Raw genomic sequence first — 27,152 nt, 5'->3', positions numbered from 1 at the left:
GCATTTAATAATGTCGTGCTTTCCTAGGCTGTGCAGGAATATAAGGCAAAATATCAGAATTACCAGCTATAGCTGTGGAGACCAGGCCCGAGAACCTTTCTCCACACAATCCTCAGCCTTCCATATGCCTCTTAAGTCGGCATCATCTGTCCAATGTATATTTTACAGGACACATCAAGCAGAAATCGACATAGCTTTTGTCTCTAGGACCCAGTATACTCATGTCCCTTTGGGCATGCTTTATAATTATATATCTATCACTTACTGTAAGACAGCATCTTAAAATATTTATATGCATACTAGGGTCTCAATCTCTGCTGATAAGGTACCTGTCCACGCTGCCACAGCGCTATAAACCCATGCCGACACAATCGCCGGTCTGGGTAGTATACTAGAATGTGCACACTATCTGCAGGATCCCTGAGAATAGCTAGTGCAAACAGGACACCCAAGGGGAAGATTCTCAACACATCCTGGGCCTAGTGGGGAAAGGATACAGCCTGAGAATTCTTTGTGGGAAGCTGCAGTCTCTTGTTTGGAGATTCCCGCTCTTTTTCCTCATGAGAGGAGGGAAATTTACCTCAGCATTCTTCCCCTTAACATGTGTACTCTCGTGTCAGGGACAGATGAGTCATCAGTGATATGCAAATCATCTTTTATTCCAATAATCATATATTGAATATCTTTTAGCCCTCTTGGCTGTAACTTTGCATTATCGTAGTCGACAGTGGAGTTAAACTCCGTGTCAATACTTTGTTATTTTGGATAGTGAACATAGAGAGACTCTGAAGGACTCTGTGACATAGGGACAGAGCAGGGTAGATTTCCTTTCTGTTCCCTAACCTTTTGTGCAATAATTTTACCTCAGCACTTACACATATCCAAACAGGTGTCGGCGTTGTCGACGGGGACACCCTCCCACACACATATCCGCTCTATCACCTCCTTAGAGGAGCCTTTTACCTCAGACATGTCGACACACGCGTACCGACACACCACACACACAGGGGATGCTCTATTTGAAGACAGTTCCCCCACCAGGCCCTTTGGAGAGACAGAGAGAGAGTATGCCAGCACACACCACAGCGCTATATAATACAGGGATGTACACTATACTGAGTGATTTTTCCCCTATAGCAGCTTATATACACAGTTTTGCGCCTAAATTTATGTGCCCCCCCTCTCTTTTTTACCGTTTGTGTACCAGGATACTGCAGGGGAGAGCCTGGGGAGCTTCCTTCCAGCTGAGCTGTGAAGAGAAAATGGCGCCGGTGTGCTGAGGAAGAAGGCCCGGCCCCCTCAGCGGCGGGCATCTGTCCTTTTATGTACTTTAATGGCGGGGGTTAATGCACATATACAGTTTATCAGACTGTATTATGTGCTTTTCGCCAAGTAAGGTAATCTAATTGCTGCCCAGGGCGCCCCCCCCCCCCCCAGCGCCCTGCACCCATCAGTGACCGGAGTGTGTGGTGTGCTAAGGGAGCAATGGCGCACAGCTGCAGTGCTGTGCGCTACCTTAATGAAGACCGGAGTCTTCAGCCGCCGATTTTCAACTTCTCTTCGTTCTTCTGGCTCTGCAAGGGGGACGGCGGCGCGGCTCCGGGACCGGACGACCGAGGACTGGGCCTGTGTTCAATCCCTCTGGAGCTAATGGTGTCCAGTAGCCTTAGAAGCCCAAGCTAGCTGCAAGCAGGTAGGTTCGCTTCTCTCCCCTCAGTCCCACGTAGCAGTGAGTCTGTTGCCAGCAGATCTCACTGAAAATAAAAAACCTAACAAATACTTTCTTTTCTAGGAAGCTCAGGAGAGCCCCTAGGGTGCATCCAGCTCTGGCCGGGCACAGATACTAACTGAGGTCTGGAGGAGGGGCATAGAGGGAGGAGCCAGTGCACACCAGATATAGTACCTAATCTTTCTTTTAAGAGTGCCCAGTCTCCTGCGGAGCCCGTCTATACCCCATGGTCCTTACGGAGTACCCAGCATCCACTAGGACGTCAGAGAAAAGTTAAGAATACCTGTTTATATTGATAGTACACATGTTATGTATTTGGTTGCTATAGGCAACATCACATCTACCTAAGTTGGTAACAATAATTAGAGCAGAAATGGTGTGTCAATATACACTTACCGTCTTCAAACTTCCTGTGAGGTGCGGACTATTGAGCCGACTTCATTAACAGAATCAGTGATGTCCCTCCAGATTCGATCTTTGGTTGCAGCACCCATGTTTTTTCTGCCTCTATGAATTTTTTCCATGGCCTGTGTGACCAAAACACGTAACTCCCTCTTAGTGAAGGCGGGCTGTCTTTTACGTTTTTTGGATGTAGCCTGTGAGCTATCATCCTGACCCTCCTCACCATCTTCCTCTTCACTAGCTGCTTGTGTACTTTGGGTTTGATATGGGAGTCCAGAATTGTCCTCAGTTTCCCCAGTATCTATGTCTGGCAGGGGATTCACAACTAACTCCTGGGTCTCAGAAGATGGTGTTTGAACAGTACTGGGTCCTGCTCTTTCAACATCCTCACTGGCAGCCTGTAGCATCTGCCTCCGCAGTGCTAAGCGCCTAGCTGTCAAAGCGCTCATCTGCTGTTGCACCATGTCCATCTCTGCTGCCATCTGCTTACGTGGAGCCATGTTGCTGGTGGCATGTGTGTTTGCACAGCTGACTTGCGATTTATAGCTGCGTGTGATTTCTAGTGCAGGAATACGCACTGGTGTAAAAATTATGCAAATACTTCCAGTAATTGTCTTGGCTATTTAAACGCCTTGACTGCAGCCTGTGTGAGTGGGTGTATGATGAGAATTCTTGAAGCAAGACAAGCAAGGTGGATGGTGCCAAGCTCATTTCAGAGTGAGTTTTTATTGCAGTATATAGCATAAAAATTTGCGCTTGTTAGCTTGCACATTTCTTACTGTTGTGTTGCGGATGGCGTATTTAGCACAAAGTTTTATAAAAAAAAAAAATGAGTTAGTATATTACCAAACCAAGTATGTATGTGTGTGCAAGGGTCCTTTGTAGTGTTTTTTAATTAAGTCATTTTGTATGTTGTTTCAGGGTTTTTTTCTTATCTTTGTTAACATGTAGTATCTAATAGTTATATTACATGTAATTTGCAGTGTTGCCGTTCTAGTGCTGAGGTTGTTTTTTTTTGGTTCTTATTGGCCATTTCTCTCTCTTGTAGGTGCCTATCCCTGGGTGGCCTGGTGTGTGTTTGATGAGAGTGTCTATCTTATGTCTGATTGGCCATTTCTCTCTCTTGTAGGTGTCTCTATTGTTATTTTTTCCTATTATATTTGGAGTGCCAAAGTAGGCCAATTTTCAGTTTCTTGTTCCAAACAAGTCGTCCTTTATTTTCTGAGCAGGTAAGTTGCCTGTCCCTGGGTGGCCTGGTGTGTGTTTGTTGAGAGTGTCTATCTTATTTCTGATTGGCCATTTCTCTCTCTTGTAGGTGTCTCTATTGTTATTTTTTCCTATTATATTTGGAGTGCCAAAGTAGGCCAATTTTCAGTTTCTTGTTCCAAACAAGTCGTCCTTTATTTTCTGAGCAGGTAAGTTGCCTGTCCCTGGGTGGCCTGGTGTGTGTTTGGTGAGAGTGTCTATCTTATTTCTGATTGGCCATTTCTCTCTCTTGTAGGTGTCTCTATTGTTATTTTTTCCTATTATATTTGGAGTGCCAAAGTAGGCCAATTTTCAGTTTCTTGTTCCAAACAAGTCATCCTTTATTTTCTGAGCAGGTAAGTTGCCTGTCCCTGGGTGGCCTGATGTGTGTTTGGTGAGAGTGTCTATCTTATTTCTGATTGGCCATTTCTCTCTCTTGTAGGTGTCTCTATTGTTATTTTTTCCTATTATATTTGGAGTGCCAAAGTAGGCCAATTTTCAGTTTCTTGTTCCAAACAAGTCGTCCTTTATTTTCTGAGCAGGTAAGTTGCCTGTCCCTGGGTGGCCTGGTGTGTGTTTTGACAATGCTAAATTCCCTTGTCGTATAAACAACCCTTTATGAAGTCTAAGAACACTGTACGCTGTTTACTTAAGAAGTACCGTACGGGTACGCTGGTTGCGTAACGATCGCTCAGCCGTAGGCGAGACGCTCAAGCGTCACGTTCGCTCACGGCCCAGCGATCACAGGACAGCACGTTAAATGGCTTTTGACTAACGTAATGATTCGCTATGGCGTAGCAGACGCTCGAGACCACGAGGAGATCACCAGCGGCGCAGACGCTCACAACGCTATACCTTTATGTCTAAACCTTTTAACAGTGAAATACACAGAATACCTTAATGTGAATACAGGGTGTAAGTGCAACCTTGTGTAACCTGACTAACTACAAAGCTGCTTGTGCGTCACCGACGCTCAAGTGAACACTTAACACTATAGGAAATACACAGATACTGGTTTAGGGTCCAAAGCCTATTAACTGTATTATATCTAATATACTTGTAAAAGAGAATCACAGTACAAATGATACACTACAATATAACAGAGACTACCTAACCAGATAACTACACAAGAAATACAATACAATACAATTACTATTTATGGGAAAATGGAAGGGGAAGAGAAGAAGAGAGAGATAGAGAGAAATGGCTCATGATAACATTAAATAAGAGACAACATGGTTGCAGATAAAACTACACATGTGAGAGACAATCGCTGCGCAGTTAGTCAATGCTGAATACAGCATGGGATGGAAGCTAGACTCCATTTTGAGAAAACTCCACTTGATTCCAAAGACCACACCACATGGCTGAAAGGGGGAGGGGAAGACATCCAGCAGCAGCCATTTTAGATTTGCAGGTCCAAACACATGGCACTTTATTCCAAAATGTCCAAGCCTCAAAACAATGCATATGTTCTGATTTTACAATTCCAAACCATCTAAATCACCTTTCACAATGTAATCCAACTTCCTAGAACCATCTCATAATTTCACATCCCAAACAACTTCAGTATCTCAATAACCAGAGCATATTCATCACAAGACCAGATCACAATGTAATTAACACAAACGTAACTGCATGGTGGTATTTATGATTAACAGGATATATATTATAACTAACCAGCACAATCTATTTTAAATCTCCATAGGCAAACAAATACCACAAATACTATGCTACAGATTGTATACTGTTCCAATTTATCACAGACTTCACAGAGTATCCACAAACACCCAACAATCACACAACCAAGTTACAATATCCTATTTAAACCAGAAAGCAATCTGTCTGTTTCCTTATCTAGCCATGTGAAGTTCAATACTTAGCCTTTAGTTTGGAAGATGTCCTGGGGATTTAGCTGCCATGCTGCTTGGTGCCAGGTAGCTGTGTGTGTGTCTGTGAGTGTAGCTACATTACATCTGTTCTCTGAGGCCACAGCCGACCACTACCTTCCTGTTTGACCAGTACCTGGGGGAGGGGTCTTTCTTTCTCCTTTGTATATGCTAATCAGGTTCAGCCCTGAAAACTTAGTAAAAGGTTGTCTTGAGCATCCATTGTTCTAACAATATGATCTTAGCTTTTATACATATAATCATATCTATCCGCTGCAATGTCCCACAACAACACAACAGGCCTCAAACTAACCCACACCTCATTCTGCTTGCTTCAATACCAAACATGATGTGTTTATCTGGTTCGGTTCGAATGATACACATCCATGACATTAATTCATTAGCCAATTCTAAATCTCCATGATGTCTGGTGCTGTTCATTATTATAACCATGTACTGTATGAAACAAGTGCCGAATCCATCTCTGTGCCATGTCCGAGCAAATGCGTGTGTTTCCATATATTGCTGTGCTCGCTGCGCATATTTGCAAGTATAGCGACTTATATGTGTGCAGTTTATATGGTCTCTCTATGTAATATTTTTGACTTTGACAGTCCACCCTTTGGCAGTCACCAATAACTGCCACTTCCTAAAACATTTCAAAAAGAGAAAAATATATGTCAGGGGTTAATACATTTCCATGGTTGGGTAAGGGAGGAGAGAGGAGAAGGTGTGAAGAGGGTATGACCTAGTGAGATAGCAGAAGCATGTGTGTATGAATCCATGTTTGGGGGGTCATGTATCATCGTGCCGTACGTGTTGTACATCAAGCTTCGAGGTATTGCGAAGTATACATTTGAATTCCTTCTTATCCCGTACTAAGGGTCTGTGGATGGGCTGTCAAACTTTACCGAGCTCATTTCGGCTGTGGTTGTAACAAAATGGGGGAGCACATTTTAGTTGATGATACATGAATGGGGGAGGTATGTGGTTGCTGATATCTGTGCCTGTATTCCCTATCGACTATGTGTGTCATTACCTGAGGGTTGTAGAGATGAAGATAAAGAACACTTATGGAAAATGCAATGATATTCTATGTCAGGGAAATGTACATCTGTTGTTGAAGTTTTGTTCGGTATCTGTTGAGAGTCGTCTTCTTTGCGCTGTATTGCTCTTTGGGCATGAGCAAATAGCTTTGTCAGTGCCATCAGATTTACAAAAAATGTTGGGCTAGCGTGAGTTTAAAATACTAGGGAAACTGGGGATCCATGGCAAAGTTCATCAAGTGTCCATATCATAGGTCGTCAAAACTTCATCTTTGGTTCTTGTCTGTTGTCTGTATAGCGTCTCGTTAACTTCCTCGTCCAAGGGGTCTTTGTATCTTGGAGAAAAGCAGAAAAACAGGTGAAAGAAACGGACCGTATAATCGCATTTTCATCACATCATGGTTTCTATCATTGGGTCATATACCAAATCCAGGTTAATTACAGTTTCCTCACTCCTTAGACTCATTACCTCAGGTAGTACTTTTCCAATACAACACAATCCTTCAGAGTTTGGGGCGAGCCGCTCATACGCCTTTCTCCCGCATATGAAATATGCATCATCGGGGAGAACATATGGGACGGAATATGTCATTACCATGTTACACATTTTCCATGTGAACTCTCCTAACCCTAATTCTCCCATCTGTTTAGTACACGTATCAGTTTGTACGATATGTGCACAGTATCCTGGTGATACTTCTCCAACTCTCGTAATCCTATTTCCTAAGGTATACCTATACCGGAAAGATTTTCCTCTACTGGCTATGTGGCGTACAAGCTCTGTATCTGTAGGCATCCTATCTGCTCTATGCGAAAAGGTCATGGTTAGGTTGCTCCATGACACTTCCCAATTTCCCGGCTTTCGGGGATTGGAGATGTTAAAACATAATAGGGACCTATCCACATGGTATTGGTGGAGCTTCAAACTAGGAGGGCTGGAGATATTAAACCTCCTGTCCACCGGTCTCCCACCCTTTAGCTCAAGTACCTCCCCTACCGTTAAAGGAAATGGTACTAGCCCTGATTTACTATGACCCTGAGGTACTTGAGAGCATACCCAACAATCTGTTTTATTTAACACACTACCCACTAAGGAGTGATAGTCACTCAATGGATGCCGGTCCATATGGATATTAAAACTGGATTGGCATTTCTTTATGCATCCATCCTCAACCATTGTCACAGAGCCTACAGATACAGTTTTCTTTTTGAACTAACAATCCTTCACAATTGTTTACAAATAACATGGTTGTTAGATCGTGCCCGGTACTCGCCTTTGCTTGGTGATTGGGTTGCTATTGGAAATTTACACCTCCGTCTCAGTCATCAGGACCTTTCTGGATCCTTTCTCGACCTCACTGGTACTCTCACCGAAACAGACTGCTCTGGTCAACATCATGGTTAACGGGAAAATCCATATCACAGTCTCTTGGGGCAAGTCCATCTTACAGGAGGAGAAAAGAAGAAATTTGTAAAGGGGGTATAAGAAATCAGTTTGAGGGGGAGAGAACTTGTTACGATAATAAGTTCTCTCGTCTTGTTGTTCTTCTTGTTCTGCTGTCCTCTCAAAGGTGCTATCTCTCAGTCTTCCAAACGAACATTCTGGTGATGCAATATTCCTTCCTAACCGGCGATCTTTCTGTAAGGAGAAACAATCTGGCATTACCATTGGTCCAACTGAGGGGTGACATACCATCTTTAAACCATGAAAACATGAGTGAGAAGAGAGAGAGAAAAAAAAAAAAAAAACAAGAGATAGAGAACAATTCATATGCATATATATATTACATAACTCGACATTAACCATCAATAGGAAAAGAGAAACAAAGCATTTTTAAAACATTGTCAACATTAAGAAAACATTGTTAGCATTAGAAAAACATTGTCAGATTATCAGGCTGTCATATCTACGTGTCTAATGGTCTCCTTGAGCAGTCCCTCCCCACCAGCACCTGCATTACTCCACTGTCTGTATCTGGCCAGAAATACATTGTGGCGGAGGTCATGCTGGGGTTTGGTAGACTTCTGCAAGGACCAAGTGGGTATGCAATGTGTGAATTCTTACCAATACTCGTCAGAGATGGGGATAGAGAGAGAGAGAGAAAAAAAAACATTTCACTGATACATTTACAACGTTTCACCTGGTCATTCCTGTGTCTTTCAGTGAATGACCTCCCAATTTATTAACCGTTACCTCAGGCTTACCATCAGTCGTATGATCACCTTTCTTGACTACCTATCATGGGTGTGGCTCAAAATTCTTCCTATGTGATCCCTGCTTGTAATTTGGTGTGTCATAACTTTTGCTCATTTTCATGTCTAGGGGGTCTGATTTTATGTGGGCTGTTGCAGTTACTGGCATAATGCCCTTCTCTTTTGCACAGATCACAAATCCTTAAGTTCCTCCATGTGCCAATGGCCTGGGGTTTTGGTTGATTTGATGCCTCCTCAAACGCTTGGATGCTCATCACCATCAACCGCTTTCCCTGTACCTACCTGATTCCTTGGATACCATGATTATGTCGTTGTCTAGGGAGTTGATATACCTTCTGTGAATCTTTGATCATACAGTTAGATCTTTCCTAGGATCTGGGTAATCAGACATGATTGATCTCAATTCTGTCCGGGACCAGGGATGGCGCATTGCACTGTCCTTGACGGGAATGGTTCCCTGATCATCAGTCTTCCCATTGGGGACTGTGATCACCCTGACAGGACTAAACTCAATCACATCACCTTGTTTTGGTCTTATAATATGGGGTACATTTGTTTGTGCGTGATATAAAACATTGTACGTACCTGTGGACACGACCTCACCTGACCCTCCGTTAGGGGGTTTGATTATTGCCTTTACCAATTTGGTCGCGTCCACCTGGATGTCTTGTAGGATGGCTTCTGGAAGAGGTGCCGACATCGTTCTGGGCTCACTTTCTTGTTGGTAATCCTGAGGGAAGTTTAACATGGGGTGCGACTTGCACAGGTTAACATTTGTAATTTTTACACTTTCATTTTCATAAACATTATTACATTTAACACTTTCATTCTTAATACAGTTACTAAGTGCATTTTTATCGTACAACATTGTGCCATTTCTCTGCAACCATAATCCTCTTCAATGCCATGTCTCTCCTCTCAAGATGAAAGTTAGATATGTAAGTTACATTTCTTTGCATTTCACTTTCCTGTTGCCATAACTGCAAACAATCATCATGTTTAACTCGTTGTTTCCAGGATTTTATGAGACTGATCCTTTGCCTTAAATTATGCAACACCTCTAAGTCAAAACTACCTATCCCGGGAAATGGTGCCTTATCCCCCGCAGTCATTCGTGTCCATTCATCACAAAAGGTCTCAGAGTGGGGACCATATTTCCCCCACATTACTAACCGAGCAGACCCTCGGGGTCTGCAAGCCTCTGGAGTCTGAATCCTGACCTCCGACCGTCTCTGTGTTGTGCACTTGGCTGCCATTGTGGACCTTTTTAACACAGAAAAACTTCCTAAAATGCACCAAACACAGAACTTCGTTGGAAATCCTTAAAGCTCTTCCACTGAACTTCTTCTGCTCCGGGTATCCCCGTTCCGCCTTCTAGCAGACACGTGTAGCCGTTGCAGGCCCTATCTCTAGAGATTTTCCTGAGAAAATTCCCTTCCTTTTTCTTTACACAAATCACGCTTGCATGTGCTCCCTACAACACGTATGAGGGCAAGATTTACGCATGGATATACGACCTCATATCACGTTGCGTTATTGGTCACACATACAACCGTGCGGTCCAATCGTACCACTTATAGACACTTGTTGCCCATAAATGGTAGGATCATTGGAGTCTCCCTACTGTGCTCCAAAACAGCCAGAGCGTAATACAACGAAAACTTTATCACACTCTGTTGCACGTTTTCACTCAGATCGTGCTCATCACGTTCCACATAGATCACACAGATCACAAAGTCCACAAAGCGGAATTCAATACCGTTTTATCACATAGATCACAAAGTCCACAAAGCGGGATTCAATACACCCATACCGTTTTCAACCCACTATCATTCTTATAGTTTTCTGATCAGAAAAATCATTTCCCGTAGTCTGATAGCTCTCCCCAGAGGCGTTACAGTAAAGTAAGGTATTTAAACTAAATTTTGGAAACTGAACAAATGTGTGCTATTGTCTTGTGGCTTCTGTATCGCCTTACTATAAGCGATATTTCACTATATAAACGCTTACCAAACACCACACAGTATCTTCTATGCTGTGTGCTTGTTTTTTTTCTCAGCACGTTATCAATGCAAATGGCAAACAGGAAGGTGAGATGTGAAACTTACACAGATGAAAATGCAATTCTAAATTTAATCTAATAACATACATTGATGTAAGCACACGCATATAGATATTACATATAAGTACCAATCACTATTACTTATGATTGACTATGATATAGATTAAATAAATGCATAAAAAAAACTCATTAAATGATGATTTCTTTTTGACAGTGGATGGCTGATTGTTTCCTGAGTCAACTGAAAACCAGCCGCTCAGAAAAAAAAAAAATTTGACCTTCCCAAAATGGCCGCTGCTCCTCCCCCTTCCACCTCCATGAGGGTCACACAAAATGGTGGACAGACCATGCGGCCTCTTGTCACAAAGAAAGTCATCATTCAAAACTCCTAAAGTTATTCTAGGCCTGAGTGTGTAGTTGGCACCAAATTGAAATAAAAACCAGATTTTCAAAGACAATAGCGTACTGTTCTTACCTCCGGTCCCGGATTCCCTCAGCACCCTTTACTAAGCGAAACAGACGCTTATCCAATCAGCACTGCAAGGAATATGATCCCGCCCTTTGCTGATGGATAATGTCTGCTGATATTACCTAGCAGAGATATGTGAAGGACTGGACGGCCCCCAATTGACAATGCTAAATTCCCTTGTCGTATAAACAACCCTTTATGAAGTCTAAGAACACTGTACGCTGTTTACTTAAGAAGTACCGTACGGGTACGCTGGTTGCGTAACGATCGCTCAGCCGTAGGCGAGACGCTCAAGCGTCACGTTCGCTCACGGCCCAGCTATCACAGGACAGCACGTTAAATGGCTTTTGACTAACGTAATGATTCGCTATGGCGTAGCAGACGCTCGAGACCACGAGGAGATCACCAGCGGCGCAGACGCTCACAACGCTATACCTTTATGTCTAAACCTTTTAACAGTGAAATACACAGAATACCTTAATGTGAATACAGGGTGTAAGTGCAACCTTGTGTAACCTGACTAACTACAAAGCTGCTTGTGCGTCACCGACGCTCAAGTGAACACTTAACACTATAGGAAATACACAGATACTGGTTTAGGGTCCAAAGCCTATTAACTGTATTATATCTAATATACTTGTAAAAGAGAATCACAGTACAAATGATACACTACAATATAACAGAGACTACCTAACCAGATAACTACACAAGAAATACAATACAATACAATTACTATTTATGGGAAAATGGAAGGGGAAGAGAAGAAGAGAGAGATAGAGAGAAATGGCTCATGATAACATTAAATAAGAGACAACATGGTTGCAGATAAAACTACACATGTGAGAGACAATCGCTGCGCAGTTAGTCAATGCTGAATACAGCATGGGATGGAAGCTAGACTCCATTTTGAGAAAACTCCACTTGATTCCAAAGACCACACCACATGGCTGAAAGGGGGAGGGGAAGACATCCAGCAGCAGCCATTTTAGATTTGCAGGTCCAAACACATGGCACTTTATTCCAAAATGTCCAAGCCTCAAAACAATGCATATGTTCTGATTTTACAATTCCAAACCATCTAAATCACCTTTCACAATGTAATCCAACTTCCTAGAACCATCTCATAATTTCACATCCCAAACAACTTCAGTATCTCAATAACCAGAGCATATTCATCACAAGACCAGATCACAATGTAATTAACACAAACGTAACTGCATGGTGGTATTTATGATTAACAGGATATATATTATAACTAACCAGCACAATCTATTTTAAATCTCCATAGGCAAACAAATACCACAAATACTATGCTACAGATTGTATACTGTTCCAATTTATCACAGACTTCACAGAGTATCCACAAACACCCAACAATCACACAACCAAGTTACAATATCCTATTTAAACCAGAAAGCAATCTGTCTGTTTCCTTATCTAGCCATGTGAAGTTCAATACTTAGCCTTTAGTTTGGAAGATGTCCTGGGGATTTAGCTGCCATGCTGCTTGGTGCCAGGTAGCTGTGTGTGTGTCTGTGAGTGTAGCTACATTACATCTGTTCTCTGAGGCCACAGCCGACCACTACCTTCCTGTTTGACCAGTACCTGGGGGAGGGGTCTTTCTTTCTCCTTTGTATATGCTAATCAGGTTCAGCCCTGAAAACTTAGTAAAAGGTTGTCTTGAGCATCCATTGTTCTAACAATATGATCTTAGCTTTTATACATATAATCATATCTATCCGCTGCAATGTCCCACAACAACACAACAGGCCTCAAACTAACCCACACCTCATTCTGCTTGCTTCAATACCAAACATGATGTGTTTATCTGGTTCGGTTCGAATGATACACATCCATGACATTAATTCATTAGCCAATTCTAAATCTCCATGATGTCTGGTGCTGTTCATTATTATAACCATGTACTGTATGAAACAAGTGCCGAATCCATCTCTGTGCCATGTCCGAGCAAATGCGTGTGTTTCCATATATTGCTGTGCTCGCTGCGCATATTTGCAAGTATAGCGACTTATATGTGTGCAGTTTATATGGTCTCTCTATGTAATATTTTTGACTTTGACAGTTTGGTGAGAGTGTCTATCTTGTTTCTGATTGGCCATTTCTCTCTCTTGTAGGTGTCTCTATTGTTATTTTTTCCTATATATTTGGAGTGCCAAAAGTAGGCCAATTTTCAGTTTCTTGTTCCAAACAAGTCGTCTGTTATTTTCTGAGCAGGTAAGGTGCCTTTTTTTTTTTGTGTTAGAAACAAAACATACTTAGTAGTTTTTTCATATATTGTTGCAGTAATTATATGGGTATGTTTTTAAACTCAAAAACTTTGTTATTTGTGATGGTAACCTATGTTGTAGGTACTTAGCTAACTGTGGATTAATGTTTTGTTTTTTTTTTGTTTTTTTGTTCCGTATTTTCATCATGAAGATATGGAGTACGCTCATGTGGCAGTGGAAGCCCTCCCACCACAACCCACGGAACCACTCCCACCCCAACTGGCGCAAGCCCTCCAACCCCAACCGGCTCCTCATCCTCCAAGGCAACAGAGGCGTGCAAGGCCACCAATTTTCCGTACCCGTGTCCTAATTTTTGGGATGCCTGATGATGTAGTGTTGCGCAGATACAGACCGCCACCTCATCTAATCCTAGACACTCTCTCCATAAAAGAGAGTGATCTAGAACAATCCATTAGGTATCCTACAGCAATACCAGCATTGACACAATTCCTTGCTGTGTTACATTTTTTGGCCACTGGTTCGCACCAGCATGTCGTAGGAGATCTGGTTGGCATGTCGCAGGGCCAGTTCAGTAAGGTCCTGCGCCGTGTCAGCCAAGCTTTCCTAACACGAGTGAAGCAATTTATCTCAATGCCTTTGGATGTTGGTGCCCTGGCTGTGGTGAAGCAGCAATTTCAGGAAGGGGGTAGTCGCTTCCCACATGTTATTGGGGTTGTGGATGGGACACATGTTGCGATTGTTGCGCCCAGACATAATGAAGAAATATTTAGAAACAGGAAACTGTTTCATTCTCTGAATGTAATGGTTGTTTGTGGCCCATCCCTCCAGATCCTGTCACTGAATGCTAAGTTCCCTGGGAACTCCCATGATGCCCATGTCATTAGACAATCAGGGATATGGCAAAGATTAAGAACGATGGAAGGCCAAGACATGTGGCTATTGGGTGAGTTTTGTAATTTTCATTATTTGAGCAGTCATATTTTTGGAATTACATTCTGTTATGTTTTTTTAAAACTTTTTCTCTTCTAATCTTATCAAACAGGAGACCGTGGATACGCTTGCACCCCCTGGCTCATGACTCCTTACAGTAAACCCAGGCCAGGACCACAGACGGCATTTATCTCCGCGCTTACTGCCACTAGACAGCTGGTGGAGCGCACGTTTGGTGTTCTTAAAGGGCATTTTCGTGTGCTCCACCGCACTGGTGGCGACATCATGTATTCGCCGGAGATGGTAAGTAAAATTGTGGTCCTGTGCGCTATCCTACATCGCTGTAAGGAGTCGCGTAGAGCTTCCACACACGGAGGAATTGCCAGATGAGGAGCCAGGGGTTGGCCAGACATTGCATGGGGGGAGTGTGTACCGCCGGGGGAATGCAGTAAGGGCTAGAATTGTCCGGGATTATTTCAGGTATTGGTTTTTTTTTATTATTTAGTTTTGTCTCCAAAAACTGTCTGTATTTGTTCATTATTTTTGGACTGATGGCATTTAGGTAGCTTGGTAAAGTTCAGAGTGTGTTGCTTTTGTTTTGTGAGTCTTTATTATTGTTTCAGTACATAATTAATCTGTAATGTTCTCCTTATCATGTTTGTTGTGTAAGATTGTTGTACAGAATAGTTGTTTTTTTTTGGATTTTAAAACAATAATGAAATTTGGGTGAATTGTGTTATTAACTTTTTTTTTTGTTGTTTTTTTTATGTTTGGCTTGTGCCTCTGTTTACAATAAAAATGACACAACATCTGATCCAAAAATTCTTAAACTTTGTGACTTTGTGTAGCTGATTGTTCCTGCAAATTGTGGTGAGTACACAGATTGTAACAATTACTTGTGTTTTTTTAAAAAAAATGCTTTTTGTGCTCTCTCTCTCACTCTCTCTCTCTATATATATATATATATATATATATTTTTTTTTTATAATACATATATAAAAATATCTATATATATATTTTTTAAATAAAAAAATATATATATCTATATATATATATATATATATATATATATAGAGAGAGAGAGAGAGAGACGGATATGTTTAGGTATTCTGGAAAAATATTACTGGTATATGTGTGTGTATGTATCTCTATAACTATCTAGAGACATATATCAAAACATTGTCATTTGTTTTTGTTTGTTTTTTTATCCTACAAACCTACAATGCTACTCATTTCTAAGCATGTATTTGGAAGACAAATTTGCAACAATAAGTGTGTGTGTGTGTGTGTGTGTGTGTGTGTGTGTGTGTATGTGAGTGTATGTGAGAGTGAGTGTGATTGTGAGTGTGTGTGTGTGTGTGTGTGTGTGTGTGTGTGTGTGTGTGTATGTGAGTGTGTGTGTGTGTGTGTGTGTGTGAGTGTGTGTGTGAGTGTGATTGTGAGTGTGTGTGTGTGTGTGTGTTTTTTTTGTTTTCCGCGGGTGCGAATTTCCGCTAATGCGAACTGTACCCACTGTCCTGCACATTAATGCACACATATCAATAAAGTTTAATACAGATGACACCATAAAATTACAACCAATCAAATGCCATCACACACTATAAATATATGCCCATGTATGGAAAACGCCATTGGCACCATGCGAGCAGCTGCATTCACACGACGGGAGCTGCACGTGTTGGTCGCGTTTATGGACCGAAGCGTAGGCCGCGCAGGGCCCTTTATACCCAATAGGGTAAAGTGCGAGGCCTACGCGGAGGTCCGCCGCATACTGCGGACACGCACCCGTACCAGAAGAACAATAATCCAGCTGGAAAGGCGCTGGAGCGACCTCCGCCGTCGCACGCCGGACCTGTTGGCGGAATTGCACCAACAAATCCGCTATAGACGTAGACGCAGTAAGTTTAACATATTACATTAAATATGTGTATTACACTGAGATTATTAGCAGAAACTTTAAATGTAAAGACTGCACATTTTCACTAAGAAGTTATATAGTGAGAAAATTAGCAGACTGTAATTACACTATTGTAGAACAAACATGACAAGTTTACACAGTGTGTGTGGTTATGGCAAGCAGTACTGACTGTGTAGCAAAGTGCTTGTGAAAAAGTTAATGTTGTTGTACTGAGTTGCTACACAGGCTGTCGGCTGAACACAATAACTTGCTCTGTGTCTTTAACATGGGACAGAACAATGTAATTTTTAAGAGCTGATGGATTTTTTTTTTTAAGCCACAACCTAAATATTACATATGTCATTCTAGGGCAAGCACAACGGCAAGCAGCGGATGGAAGGCCGCAAAGGTCAAGACCAGACCAATCCCCTTCTCCACCCCCCTCCCCTTCTGTGGCCCAATCCCTCTCTCCGCCACCCTCCACCTCTCTTTCCCAATCCCCTTCTCCGCCCCACTCCCCCTCTCTTTCCCAATCCCCTTCTCAGCCCCCCTCCCCTTCTGTGGCCCAATCCCCCTCTCCGCCCCCCTCCCCTTCTGTGGCCCAATCCCCCTCTCCGCCACTCTCCCCCTCTCTTTCCCAATCCCCTTCTCCACCCCACTCCCCCTCTCTTTCACAATCCCCTTCTCAGCCCCCTCCCCTTCTGTGGCCCAATCCCCCTCTCTGCCCCCCTCCCCTTCTGTGGCCCAATCCCCCTCTCCGCCACCCTCCCCCTCTCTTTCCCAATCCCCTTCTCTGCCCCACTCCCCCTCTCTTTCCCAATCCCCCTCTCTGTCCCCCTCCCCCTCTGTGGCCCAACCCACCTCTCCGCACCCCTCTGTGGCCCAAACCACCTCTATGCCACCCTCCCCCTCTCAATCTGACCCACCCTCTGTAACCAGATCCCCCTTCCATCCTCTTTCCACAATCCAGACTCCTTCCCCCATCCAGACTCCTTCCCCCATCCAGCCTCCTTTCCCACAATCAGAATGGGCAGCAGAGGCCCCGGAGCAACTTGAGGGAGGTGAACAAGTGGCAGAGGAGAGTAAGTTCACACACATTTACATTTCATTTGTTACCTAATTTAACTTCACATTCTAATAAATGCAGTGTTGTAGTGGGGCCAATCTTTTCCCAAGGTCCAATTTTTGTCTTCTTCATCATGGTATGGATGTTGGATTTACATTTGTGTGAGGATCATTAGATGTACAGTGTCTACGTCTGTAATGTTTAGGATGACCACTCTAGGTCCACATTCATTATGTCGACAGGGTTGCCTGGACAACAGGGTTTATATGTGCAACATTATCAGCAAAACAGTTAGACCTGAGTAGAGTTTAGTATGTTGTTTGACTTTTTCTCTTGTGCCTGGGTATTCCAATATTTGCACATTGAACTCGCATGCTTCACTTTGTTAGCCAGGCTAAGGACACAGTGATTAGTGTTGTGAAAGTTACACTCCAAAAAATTTGAAATACAGTTTTAAAAACCTGTTTGACCTTATGTAGTAAGGCAGGCTTTCAGGGAGTGTGGGCCTGCTAGGATATGTGGTCCTTCTGAAGATGTTGATATGCAGTGTGATGATGCAGGGCCAACCAAAAAAAAAAAAAAATCTGCTTCACTCCAGATGTGAATGAATCCCTGCATGAGGTTACATTTACTAAGATGGTATTTATATTTAAGTTGGGATGTTGCCCATAGCAACCAATCAGATTATACTTTTCATTTATTTAGCACCTTCTATAAGATAATATGTGGAATTTGATTGGTTGCTATGGGCAACATCCCATCTAAAATATAACTCTCATATTAGTAAATGTACCCCATGGTGTTGTACACTTTGTTAAAAAAAAAAAAAAATTGCTGAGCAGGCTTGTGTTGTTCTGCTACTGTTTTCTCATTAAAACATCCATGATGTAGTCACTTTGCCATTAAAGCAGGCCTGTCCAAACTGCGGCCCTCCAGCTGTTGAGAAACTACACATCCCAGCATGCCCTGACACAGCTTTAGCATTCTCTGACAGCAAAACTGGGTCAAGGCATGCTGGTATATGTAGTTTCACAACAGCTGGAGGGCCGCAGTTTGGACAGGCCTGCATTAAAGTGTGCTTTGTACCTTGTTTGTATAATAGGTAATGTGAGGAAGTTAGTAATGTTTATTTTGCCTCTTAATTTCAGATGTTGCGGTTGGAGATCCCACAAGTTTTGCGGGCATTCTGGCCAGCATGCGCCAGCACCTAGAAGCATTGCTAAATAATGTTGCACAGTTGCAAAAATTTGGTTAATCTTTTATTTTATTTTTTAAAAATTATAAAAAGTTTATTGAAGAAAAAAATTACACAAAAAATAAAACTTCATTTTTCAAGTTAAGCGGGTGTTGTCTTTATTAATGCAATAAAGGAACAGCAGATTGGCTAGCAGAAATTGGTTACCTTAAACATTTCACACATCTAATTTAAGAATGTTATTTTAAAATTAAAACAAAAAAAAACAAAAAAAAAATGAGTTAAGAGGTTGTTTCCAAAAACATGTAAACACCTTTATTCACAAACTACACCTCTACACAAAAAAAATCAAAACAAATGCATTAGACCAGGCACATTTACCACATCTATATTTTTATTTAAAACATTTAAATGTTGAGGGCCAATTATGCCTACAAAGTGTTCTTCAGGTATTATTTGAAGACTTAATTGGTCATGACCATTATCATTCATTACACTAATTGTAATCGTAATTGAGGATGGCTTGTGTAGTTTGAACTGAAAGCTGTAATTTAACTTAAAAAAAAAACATTGCTGTGCGGATTTTAGAGGAATGTGTAAATCTACGAGAAGTTAGGATTTTTATGATGAGGTTTGTGGGAATGCGATGGGTTCGCATTAGTGCAATGTCATTTGGCATACGTCTGCTTTGTGTACTACTGCGTACGAAATAGCAAAAATACTTTGGAGGCGGTTATTCGCTATTGTGCAACGTGTTCGCAATATTGCGAATATGTTGTGCGAACGAAAAAAATAGCGCACAACTCGGATCACCCCCTATGTGTGTAAAGGTGGGTACACACTGGCCGATATATCAGCCGTTCTATAGAACGGCCGGTATATCGCGGATCCGTCGGCCAGTGTGTACGGCCGATATGTCTGAACTCAATCGTTCACAGACATTTTGCGTCGGCCCCGCAGCACAGCCAACGGCCAATATATCTACCGATTGATAATACTGATTTATCCTTAGGAATGAAAGCTATACCTTAAACACCCCTTAAATACACTTTACCATGGAGCCGCTGCGGCCGCTGTACTTAATACACACTCTACGTACTTTGTCCGCTAATAGCGTACAAAGTCTCATACTGTGTACGGACTTTGCGTACACACCCAGAGATACACTTTAAACCTTATACAGCAATGCAATGCAATGATAATACACTTTAAACCTTAGCAGGGCAATGAAGACACGACACCAGATTGTAATTAAACCGCTGGGTTCCGAAACCACAGCATATTATTGCTGAAAGGGGGTTACAATACAAATAATACAATACAATATAACAGAGTAAATGGCTACATTCAATGGTACATACGTGAGTGAATTCGCTTGCGCTTCCCGGTCCGGTCCTCCGTTATCTGATAGATAACGTTGTGAGTCTTGTGTCTGACCAGGCCAGCAACAGGCTCTCTGTATACACTTCTTCCAAAAAGCAATACAATAGATACTGTAATCTCTTTGTCCATTGGACACAGTGATGCACATTTACAGTACAGGAGAGGTCATAGGTCGGTTTGAATAGGTGGGCGATGTCTGATCCAACTGCTCATGTGGGTGGTCTCCTCTGGATTCCCGCCGCATACATAATGTACAGTAAATACAGTTTATATCTATATTCTGCTCCTGCACATAACTATCCGCAGGAACATGCGATCTTCCTCAAACCAACACCGGAATGTTACCCTTAAAATACCCTTCAGCTGGATACCAAACACCCCCTTATAACCTTGTTCTGTCCCCTCCTATTCTGAAAAGGTGAATCCCTTTGTTCTGAAACCTTTAAACTGCTGTTACTTCCTGATGTGGTGCAGGGGGACTATGTGTACATTGTGCACTATTTGGATTAAATATGTAATGTGTTTTGATAGCTCTCCATGCGTCCACAAACTACCGTAAATACCCATACCATGCGCTGATGCGCACGACCGCGGGAGCGACCATACGCAAATTGCAAATATGTGCACGCACAGCAGAACAAGTACACGCGCGGAGGCCATCTGTGTGTAGTTTGTACGTGATATGTGTACTGCAATATTTTTCGACTTTGACAGTCCACCCTTTGGCAGTCACCAATAACTGCCACTATCTAATCACTAAACAGAAAAATATCTACACAATATCTACAGAAGTTTTGGATGGTCGGGGGAGAGTGGTAGGTGGGAAATGTATGACCTAGTGGGATAGTAAAAAGCATGTATGTATGAATCCATGTCTGAGGGGCATGTATCATCGTGCCGTATATGTTCTAAATAAGCTTTGAGGTATTGCGAAGTACACATTAAATCCTTCTCATCCCGTATTAAGGGTCTGTAATTGGGCCAACAAACACTACCGAGCTCTTTTCGGCTTCTTGTTAAAACAAATGGGGTGCACATTTAGTTGATGATACATGGAGGGGGAAACATAAGTGAGTGCTAGTATATGTGGATATCACCTGTCGACTATGTGTGCTATTAACTGGAGGTTGCAGAGATTAAGATAAGACACATATCTAAAATACATTCACATAAACATTTTGGGTAGGGCAGATGCCTTTTTCCGGTTGGATGTATCTGGGCAGAGGGGGAAACAAAAGAAAAACGGGTGAAAGAAACAGGTCATGAAATTAATTTGCAATCCTTATCATAACACTGTCCCTATGGATGGGTCATAAATTAAATCTGCTGCTATAACAGCGCCCTCGCTCCTTAGACTCATCAACTTTGTGCCGTGCTTGCGCCGCGTCAGAATTCGAACACACCTAAATATCAAACCAATAATTATGACGACTACCAGGATACAAAGGAGAAACTTCCCTACACTCATAATAACATTTTGAGTCCACTCTCCTAAACCTGAGAACCAGTTTCGTGGGTTCAACCATGAGACCCAGCCGGTCAGTGCATTACTCACAGTCGCCAAGGTAAGGTTGTGTTTCCTCCTGAACTCCCACTTCAACTGCAAGATATCATCCATCTTTTGATCGATAATCTCCGTTGGGTCATCAGTGCTGTTTGTATTATACGTACAGCACTTCACCCCATATTGAGTTGCCAGAGTAACACAGTACCCACCTGTCACGGCTGTGACATAATTTAGGACCATCCTGTGCTGAATCAGTTCCTTCTTGTAAGCTTGTAACTCCCTTCCCATATACCTGAAGGTGTCGTCATACATCTCAGTGATATTATCTATCAAGTTCACTAGCGCATGGATATACCTATAATTTATAATTCCTCTGGCAGTACGGGTGATGTCTAATGCGAGAAGGAATTGAATCCCGGTGGATTCGTGGATCAAATCAGAGGGTGCGTGCTCTGTCCTATCTATGAGGTGTCTCTTGATAATGTGTTCATAGTGAGTATGAGTATAAGGAGCCTGAGCACTGCGGTGAACGTCTTTCATCTTATCATGGGTTATGGTCATGACCTCTGGCAGTACTCTCCCAATATAACACAATCCCTCTGAGCTCGGGGCAAGCCACTTGTACGCCTTCCTTCCACATATGAAATAGGCATCATCTGGGAGAACATAGGGGACAAAATATAACATCACCATATTACAAACTTTCCAAGTAAAGAAACCCATCCCTAGTTCTCCCATCTGCTCAGTACAAGTATCGGGCTGGATGATATGAGCACAATACCCTGGCGATACTTTTCCAACCCACATGGTCTTGCTTCCACGAGTATACCTATACCGGAAATACCTCCCACTGTTGGCTATTTGGCGTACAAGTTCAGAGTCTATGGGTATCCTATCAGCTCTGTGTGAAAAGGTCATTGTCTGGTTATTCCATGTCACTTCCCAATTTCCCGGTTTTCGGTAATTGGAAATATTAAAACATAATAAGGATCTGTCTACATGATACTGGTGGAGCTTCAAACTAGGGGGCCTAGAAATATTGAATTTCTTGTCCACCGGTCTCCCACCCCGTAATTCGAGTACCTCATCTATTGCTAAAGGGTATGGTACTAATCCTGACTTGCTCTGACCTTGAGGTACCTGTGAGCACACCCAACATTCTGTCTGGTTTAAGACCTTACCCACTAGTGAGTGGTAATCACTCAACGGATGCCGGTCCATGTCGATATTAAGGTTGGACTGACATCTCTGGATGCACCCATCCTCAACTATATTCTCACAATTCTTACAAATACAATATTCATCAGACAATAACCCCTCACAGTGCCTCCGAGCTCCTTGACTACCAGAGCGCTTACTGATGCCAGCCTTTACCAAAATGATGTGCTGATCCTGAGATCCTACAAATTCATACTTGCCATCAGAACCCATTCCAGATCCCTGCTCGACCTCTCTGGGACCCTCACCAAAACAAACTGTTCTTATCAAAACCATAATTACTAACAGAACCCGAAATGCAGTCTCTTGTGATCGATCCATTTCGTTAGGGGAAAGGAGGAAAATAAGAAGGAGAAAAGAAAGGAAAAATGCAGGGGGAGGTGAAAAAAGAAAGTGGTACGACAACCGTTCTGTGCTCAGATGCCTTTCAACAGTCCTGCCTCTCAACTTTCCCGGAACAGACACTCTAGTGTCTCTTTGCTTTGCTCTTTGGACACACAGTTCACTTTGCTCTTTGAACACACAGTTACCAAACCACAAAACCTTGATGAAACTGCACGAGTTCTCTCCAGGTCAGCGACCTTCTTGCAGTGGGACGAGTGGATCCAAGTCTCTCTTTCGGCGACCTTCAATGCTGTTGTGCTGGTTAACAAGACTTGATATGGTCCTTCCCACCTGTCTATGAGGCAACCTGAGCATAAGAAATTTCGAATCATCACATAATCCCCAGGTTCAATGTCATGACAATTACTGTTCGGTAGGTCAGGAATCACCAGCTTTAAATTTCTTTGTTGATTTCTCAGCTGCTGGCTCATCCCAACCAAAAATTTCACAGTCACTTCATTATTACATTTCAAATCATCCTGGGGGTCTATCATTACATAAGGTTGTCGACCAAAAAGAATTTCAAAGGGTGATAGGTTAAGGGGAGACTTGGGAGTGGTTCTGATGCTGTACAACACTAGTGGCAAAGCTTCTGGCCACGACAATCCAGTTTCAGCCATTAATTTGCTCAGCTTGTTCTTAATAGTGCTATTCACTCTCTCCACCTTTGCACTTGCCTGTGGACGGTACGGAGTATGCAGCTTGCTATTAATTCCCATCAGCTTGCACATGACCTGAAAGACTTCACCTGTAAAATGGGTACCCCTATCACTTTCAATTATTCTAGGGATACCATATCTACACACAAATTCCTGCACAATTTTCTTTGCAGTGAACGTAGCAGTATTTGTGGCAGCAGGGAACGCTTCTACCCAGTTGGAAAATACGTCAATACAACCTAACACATATTTTAAATTCCTACAGGGTGGTAACTGTATGAAATCGATTTGTATTACCTGAAAAAGTCCGTCTGTCGGAGGGAGATGGGATGGCTCTGTTGGTATTGACTTTACAATATTCTTCCTCAAGCAAGTAAAACATGTCATTTCTCTCTTACCTGCATGAGAAGAGAATCCTGGCGCACACCAGTAGGCTCTCATCAGCTTACACATACCCTCTTTACCCAGATGAGTCAGACCATGTGCCGCCTCAGCTAAGCTTGGAAGATATGCTCTGGGGGCTACTGGCTTACCATGTCCACCTGTCCATAGTCCTGAGGATTCCTGGCCATATATCTTTGACCTCCAGACTGCCTTTTCCTGTAAAGAACACAAATCTTGCATTTCAATTAATTGTTGTGTGTTGATCGTGTTAAATGTCATCAGTGATGTGATGTTCATTTGTATGGGGGTGCTGGCTGCTGATTTAGCAGCTTCGTCTGCCCGGCTGTTACCAAGTGAAATTGGGCCTTGGTTGTATGTGCTTTGCACTTGATTACAGCCACTCTGTCTGGTTCCTGTATCGCTGTTAGAAGCCTTTTTATGTGGGATGCATGCGCTACAGGTGTGCCAGCTGCCGTCATGAAATTTCTGAGGCGCCATAGGGCCCCGAAATCATGCACCGCTCCAAAGGCGTACCTAGAATCTGTGTATATATTAACAGACTTACCCTTGGCCAATTCACACGCTCTGGTTAGGGCAACCAACTCAGCAACTTGTGCTGAGTGTGGTGGGCCCAGGGGTTCAGCTACTATGATACCTCTGTCGTCTAAAACTGTATATCCAGTACACAAGTCCCCCGATTCCGTCTGTCTATGGCAACTACCGTCAGTGTAGAAGGTAAAGTCTACTCCTACCAGTGGGTTGTCACTGATGTCAGGTCTCGCAGTGAAAGTCTGAATCAGGTATTCCATACAATCATGCATATCAGTGTCTGCACTAAATCCTCCTTCACCATCATTCTCATCTTCCACCCTTTGTGCCTGTCCAGGCACACTTGGCAAGTAAGTTGCAGGATTTAGTGAGCTGCATCTCTTAATGGTGATGTTTACAGGGGCCATCAGTGATAATTCCCACTTTGTAAACCAAGCAGATGGGACATGTCCATGTCTGGTTTGGGCAGAGTTCAGTAAGGCTGATACTGCATGAGGTGTATGTCACGATCCGGGTATCTGGACGCCATTTCTTACCCATCAGATGCCTCCTAAGGCTGGCTCAGCGCTCCAGGACCGGATCCCATCTGTTATCCTGATGTTTACATTCCTGTATCCTCTCCTGTCACTCTGAGACGCTGTCACAGTAAACACCATATTACACCTGGCATGGCGTCTCCCGCGGCCTCCGCCGCCGTCCCTGAGCTTCTGCATGCAGAGTGTCTGAGTGGCGATTACGCCAGCCGCGGCCTCCGCTGTGTCCGCGTGGTTGGATGTGCACTTGTCAGCTTGGCGCCTCCTGTCTCCGGTGGCCGGCGCCGCCATTACTGTTTTCATTACCACATGGATTACAAACCAAACTTCCCTCCAAGTGTCTGCATGGGCGCAGCCATCTTGGATTCTGTCAGCTGATCATTTCCACCAATCTGTTCTCAGTATTGATAATCTGCATAATTGCCTAGCCAATCCCTTCCTTGCTGCAGGTATAAATACACTGTGCTTGAGCAAGGAAGGCGTCAGTGCTTTGGTTGTCAAACCTAGTTCCTGTTTGTCTCTCTCCAGTGATTGTCTTCCAGGTTCCAGCTCCTGTCTCAAGACTTCCACCATAGAGATCCGCACCAGCATTCCACCTGCGGTGTAGCCTGACTCTCTGATCCATTGTGGATTCATCTGTTTCCAGCTACAACATTACCTGCTTCCAGCCCAGCTTCCAGCAGAGTACAGCTTCTCTTAAAGGGCCGGTGTCCTTTCTACAGTTTACCACTCTCCACCGGTATTATTATTTCTCCGCTCTCAAACTCTACATTTCATTCATATTGCATCGCTCTCAAGCTTCATTTATTATTTAACTGGTTCCAGCCAGTATCCACTCCGTGCCAACATCTGTCTGGTTCCAACCAGAACCCACAGCAGCTATTTTATTTACAGCAGTCCAGCTTTCCCTGGAACACCAGCTGGTACGATCCTGGGCTTTCTTCATTGCTACAGTCAGGCCTGGTAAGGACTTTCCAACTCGCAGATAATAAGAACTGTCTCATACTACCAGAGCTCTGTGGCCCCTGCCACCCTGTAGTACCCAGGAACTGTATTATTTCTCTGCTGATTTTATGTTTCTTTTACTGCTACTGTGATGCATGGAGTTTGTCATAAATAAACATCATTGACTTTTATTCAAGTTGTCGTGGTCACGCCTTCGGGCGGTTCTTCTTCATGTTACTTACATGTCCAGGGGTCTGATACAACCTCCCAGGTTTCGGTACATCTCAGCCCCTACAACTGAGGCTGCCTCCCGTCAGCTCAGGCCCTCAGTTGTGACAGTAAGCACTGACCTAATGAATCCAGCCGGAGACCAGGATCAAGCGGCCAGGCCGATGCAAGAACTGGCAGCCCGACTAGAACATCAGGAGGCTGCACAGGGCCACATCATCCGCTGTCTCCAGGATCTCTCTACTCGGCTGGATGGGATTCAGACAACTCTCCGTGGATCAGGCGCGTCTGGTGCGTCAACCACAGTGACTCCAGCTATAACCCCACCCACCTTACCCATTTCTGCTCCACGTCTTCATCTTCCAACGCCAGCAAAATTTGACGGATCTCCAAGATTCTGCAGGGGATTTCTCAACCAGTGTGAGATTCAGTTTGAGCTACAACCTGGCAATTTTCCCAGTGACCGTACAAAAATTGCCTACATTATTTCTCTTCTCAGTGGCTCAGCCCTTGATTGGGCATCACCGTTATGGGAGAGGTCCGACACCCTGCTATCTTCTTACACTACATTCGTGTCAACATTCAGTCGCATCTTCGACGAGCCAGGCCGGGTAACCTCAGCTTCATCCGAGATTCTCCGTTTATGCCAGGGGTCATGTACTGTAGGACAATATCTGATACAGTTCCAGATCCTGGCATCCGAACTGGCATGGAACGACGAGGCCCTGTATGCTGCATTCTGGCATGGCTTATCTGAGCGTATTAAAGATGAGTTAGCTACCAGAGACTTACCCTCTAAGTTAGACGTGCTAATCTCACTCTGCACGAAAGTTGATTTACGTTTCAGAGAGAGAGCAACTGAGCGTGGAAGATCATCTGCTCCAAAATCTTCTGCTCCTCCTCCTCGCCAACTGTCACCAACTAAAGATAAGCCCATGCAAATTGGCCGTTCCCGTTTAACTCCTGCTG

At 43.3% G+C, this 27,152-nt stretch overlaps 1 protein-coding gene and 1 long non-coding RNA gene across 3 annotated transcripts; both read left to right on the top strand.

Annotated features, from left to right (window-relative positions):
• Positions 1-13,195: 13,195 nt before the first annotated feature.
• On the top strand, positions 13,196-14,904 carry LOC135050712 (putative nuclease HARBI1). Of its 2 annotated transcripts, XM_063957108.1 has the most exons (3): positions 13,196-13,291; positions 13,496-14,248; positions 14,348-14,904. In XM_063957108.1, exons 2-3 carry the CDS (start codon positions 13,498-13,500, stop codon positions 14,623-14,625), a joined length of 1,029 nt encoding a protein of 342 aa, XP_063813178.1. In that variant the 5' UTR covers positions 13,196-13,291; positions 13,496-13,497; the 3' UTR covers positions 14,626-14,904. The 2 variants fall into 2 exon arrangements, with proteins under 2 accessions (XP_063813178.1, XP_063813179.1); XM_063957109.1 differs by having other exon boundaries at positions 13,196-14,248.
• A 108-nt stretch (positions 14,905-15,012) lies between these two features.
• Positions 15,013-18,538, top strand: LOC135050713 (uncharacterized). Its single transcript, XR_010241758.1, has 3 exons — positions 15,013-15,105; positions 16,502-17,214; positions 18,347-18,538. It is a non-coding gene; the product is annotated as an uncharacterized LOC135050713 (long non-coding RNA).
• Positions 18,539-27,152: the final 8,614 nt, after the last annotated feature.

This window comes from Pseudophryne corroboree, chromosome 2 (genome assembly GCF_028390025.1).
Source record: "Pseudophryne corroboree isolate aPseCor3 chromosome 2, aPseCor3.hap2, whole genome shotgun sequence".
Classification (NCBI taxonomy): domain Eukaryota; kingdom Metazoa; phylum Chordata; class Amphibia; order Anura; family Myobatrachidae; genus Pseudophryne; species Pseudophryne corroboree.
The sequence above is the reverse complement of the archived record's forward strand: the minus strand, read 5'-3'. Positions and strand labels throughout refer to the sequence as shown.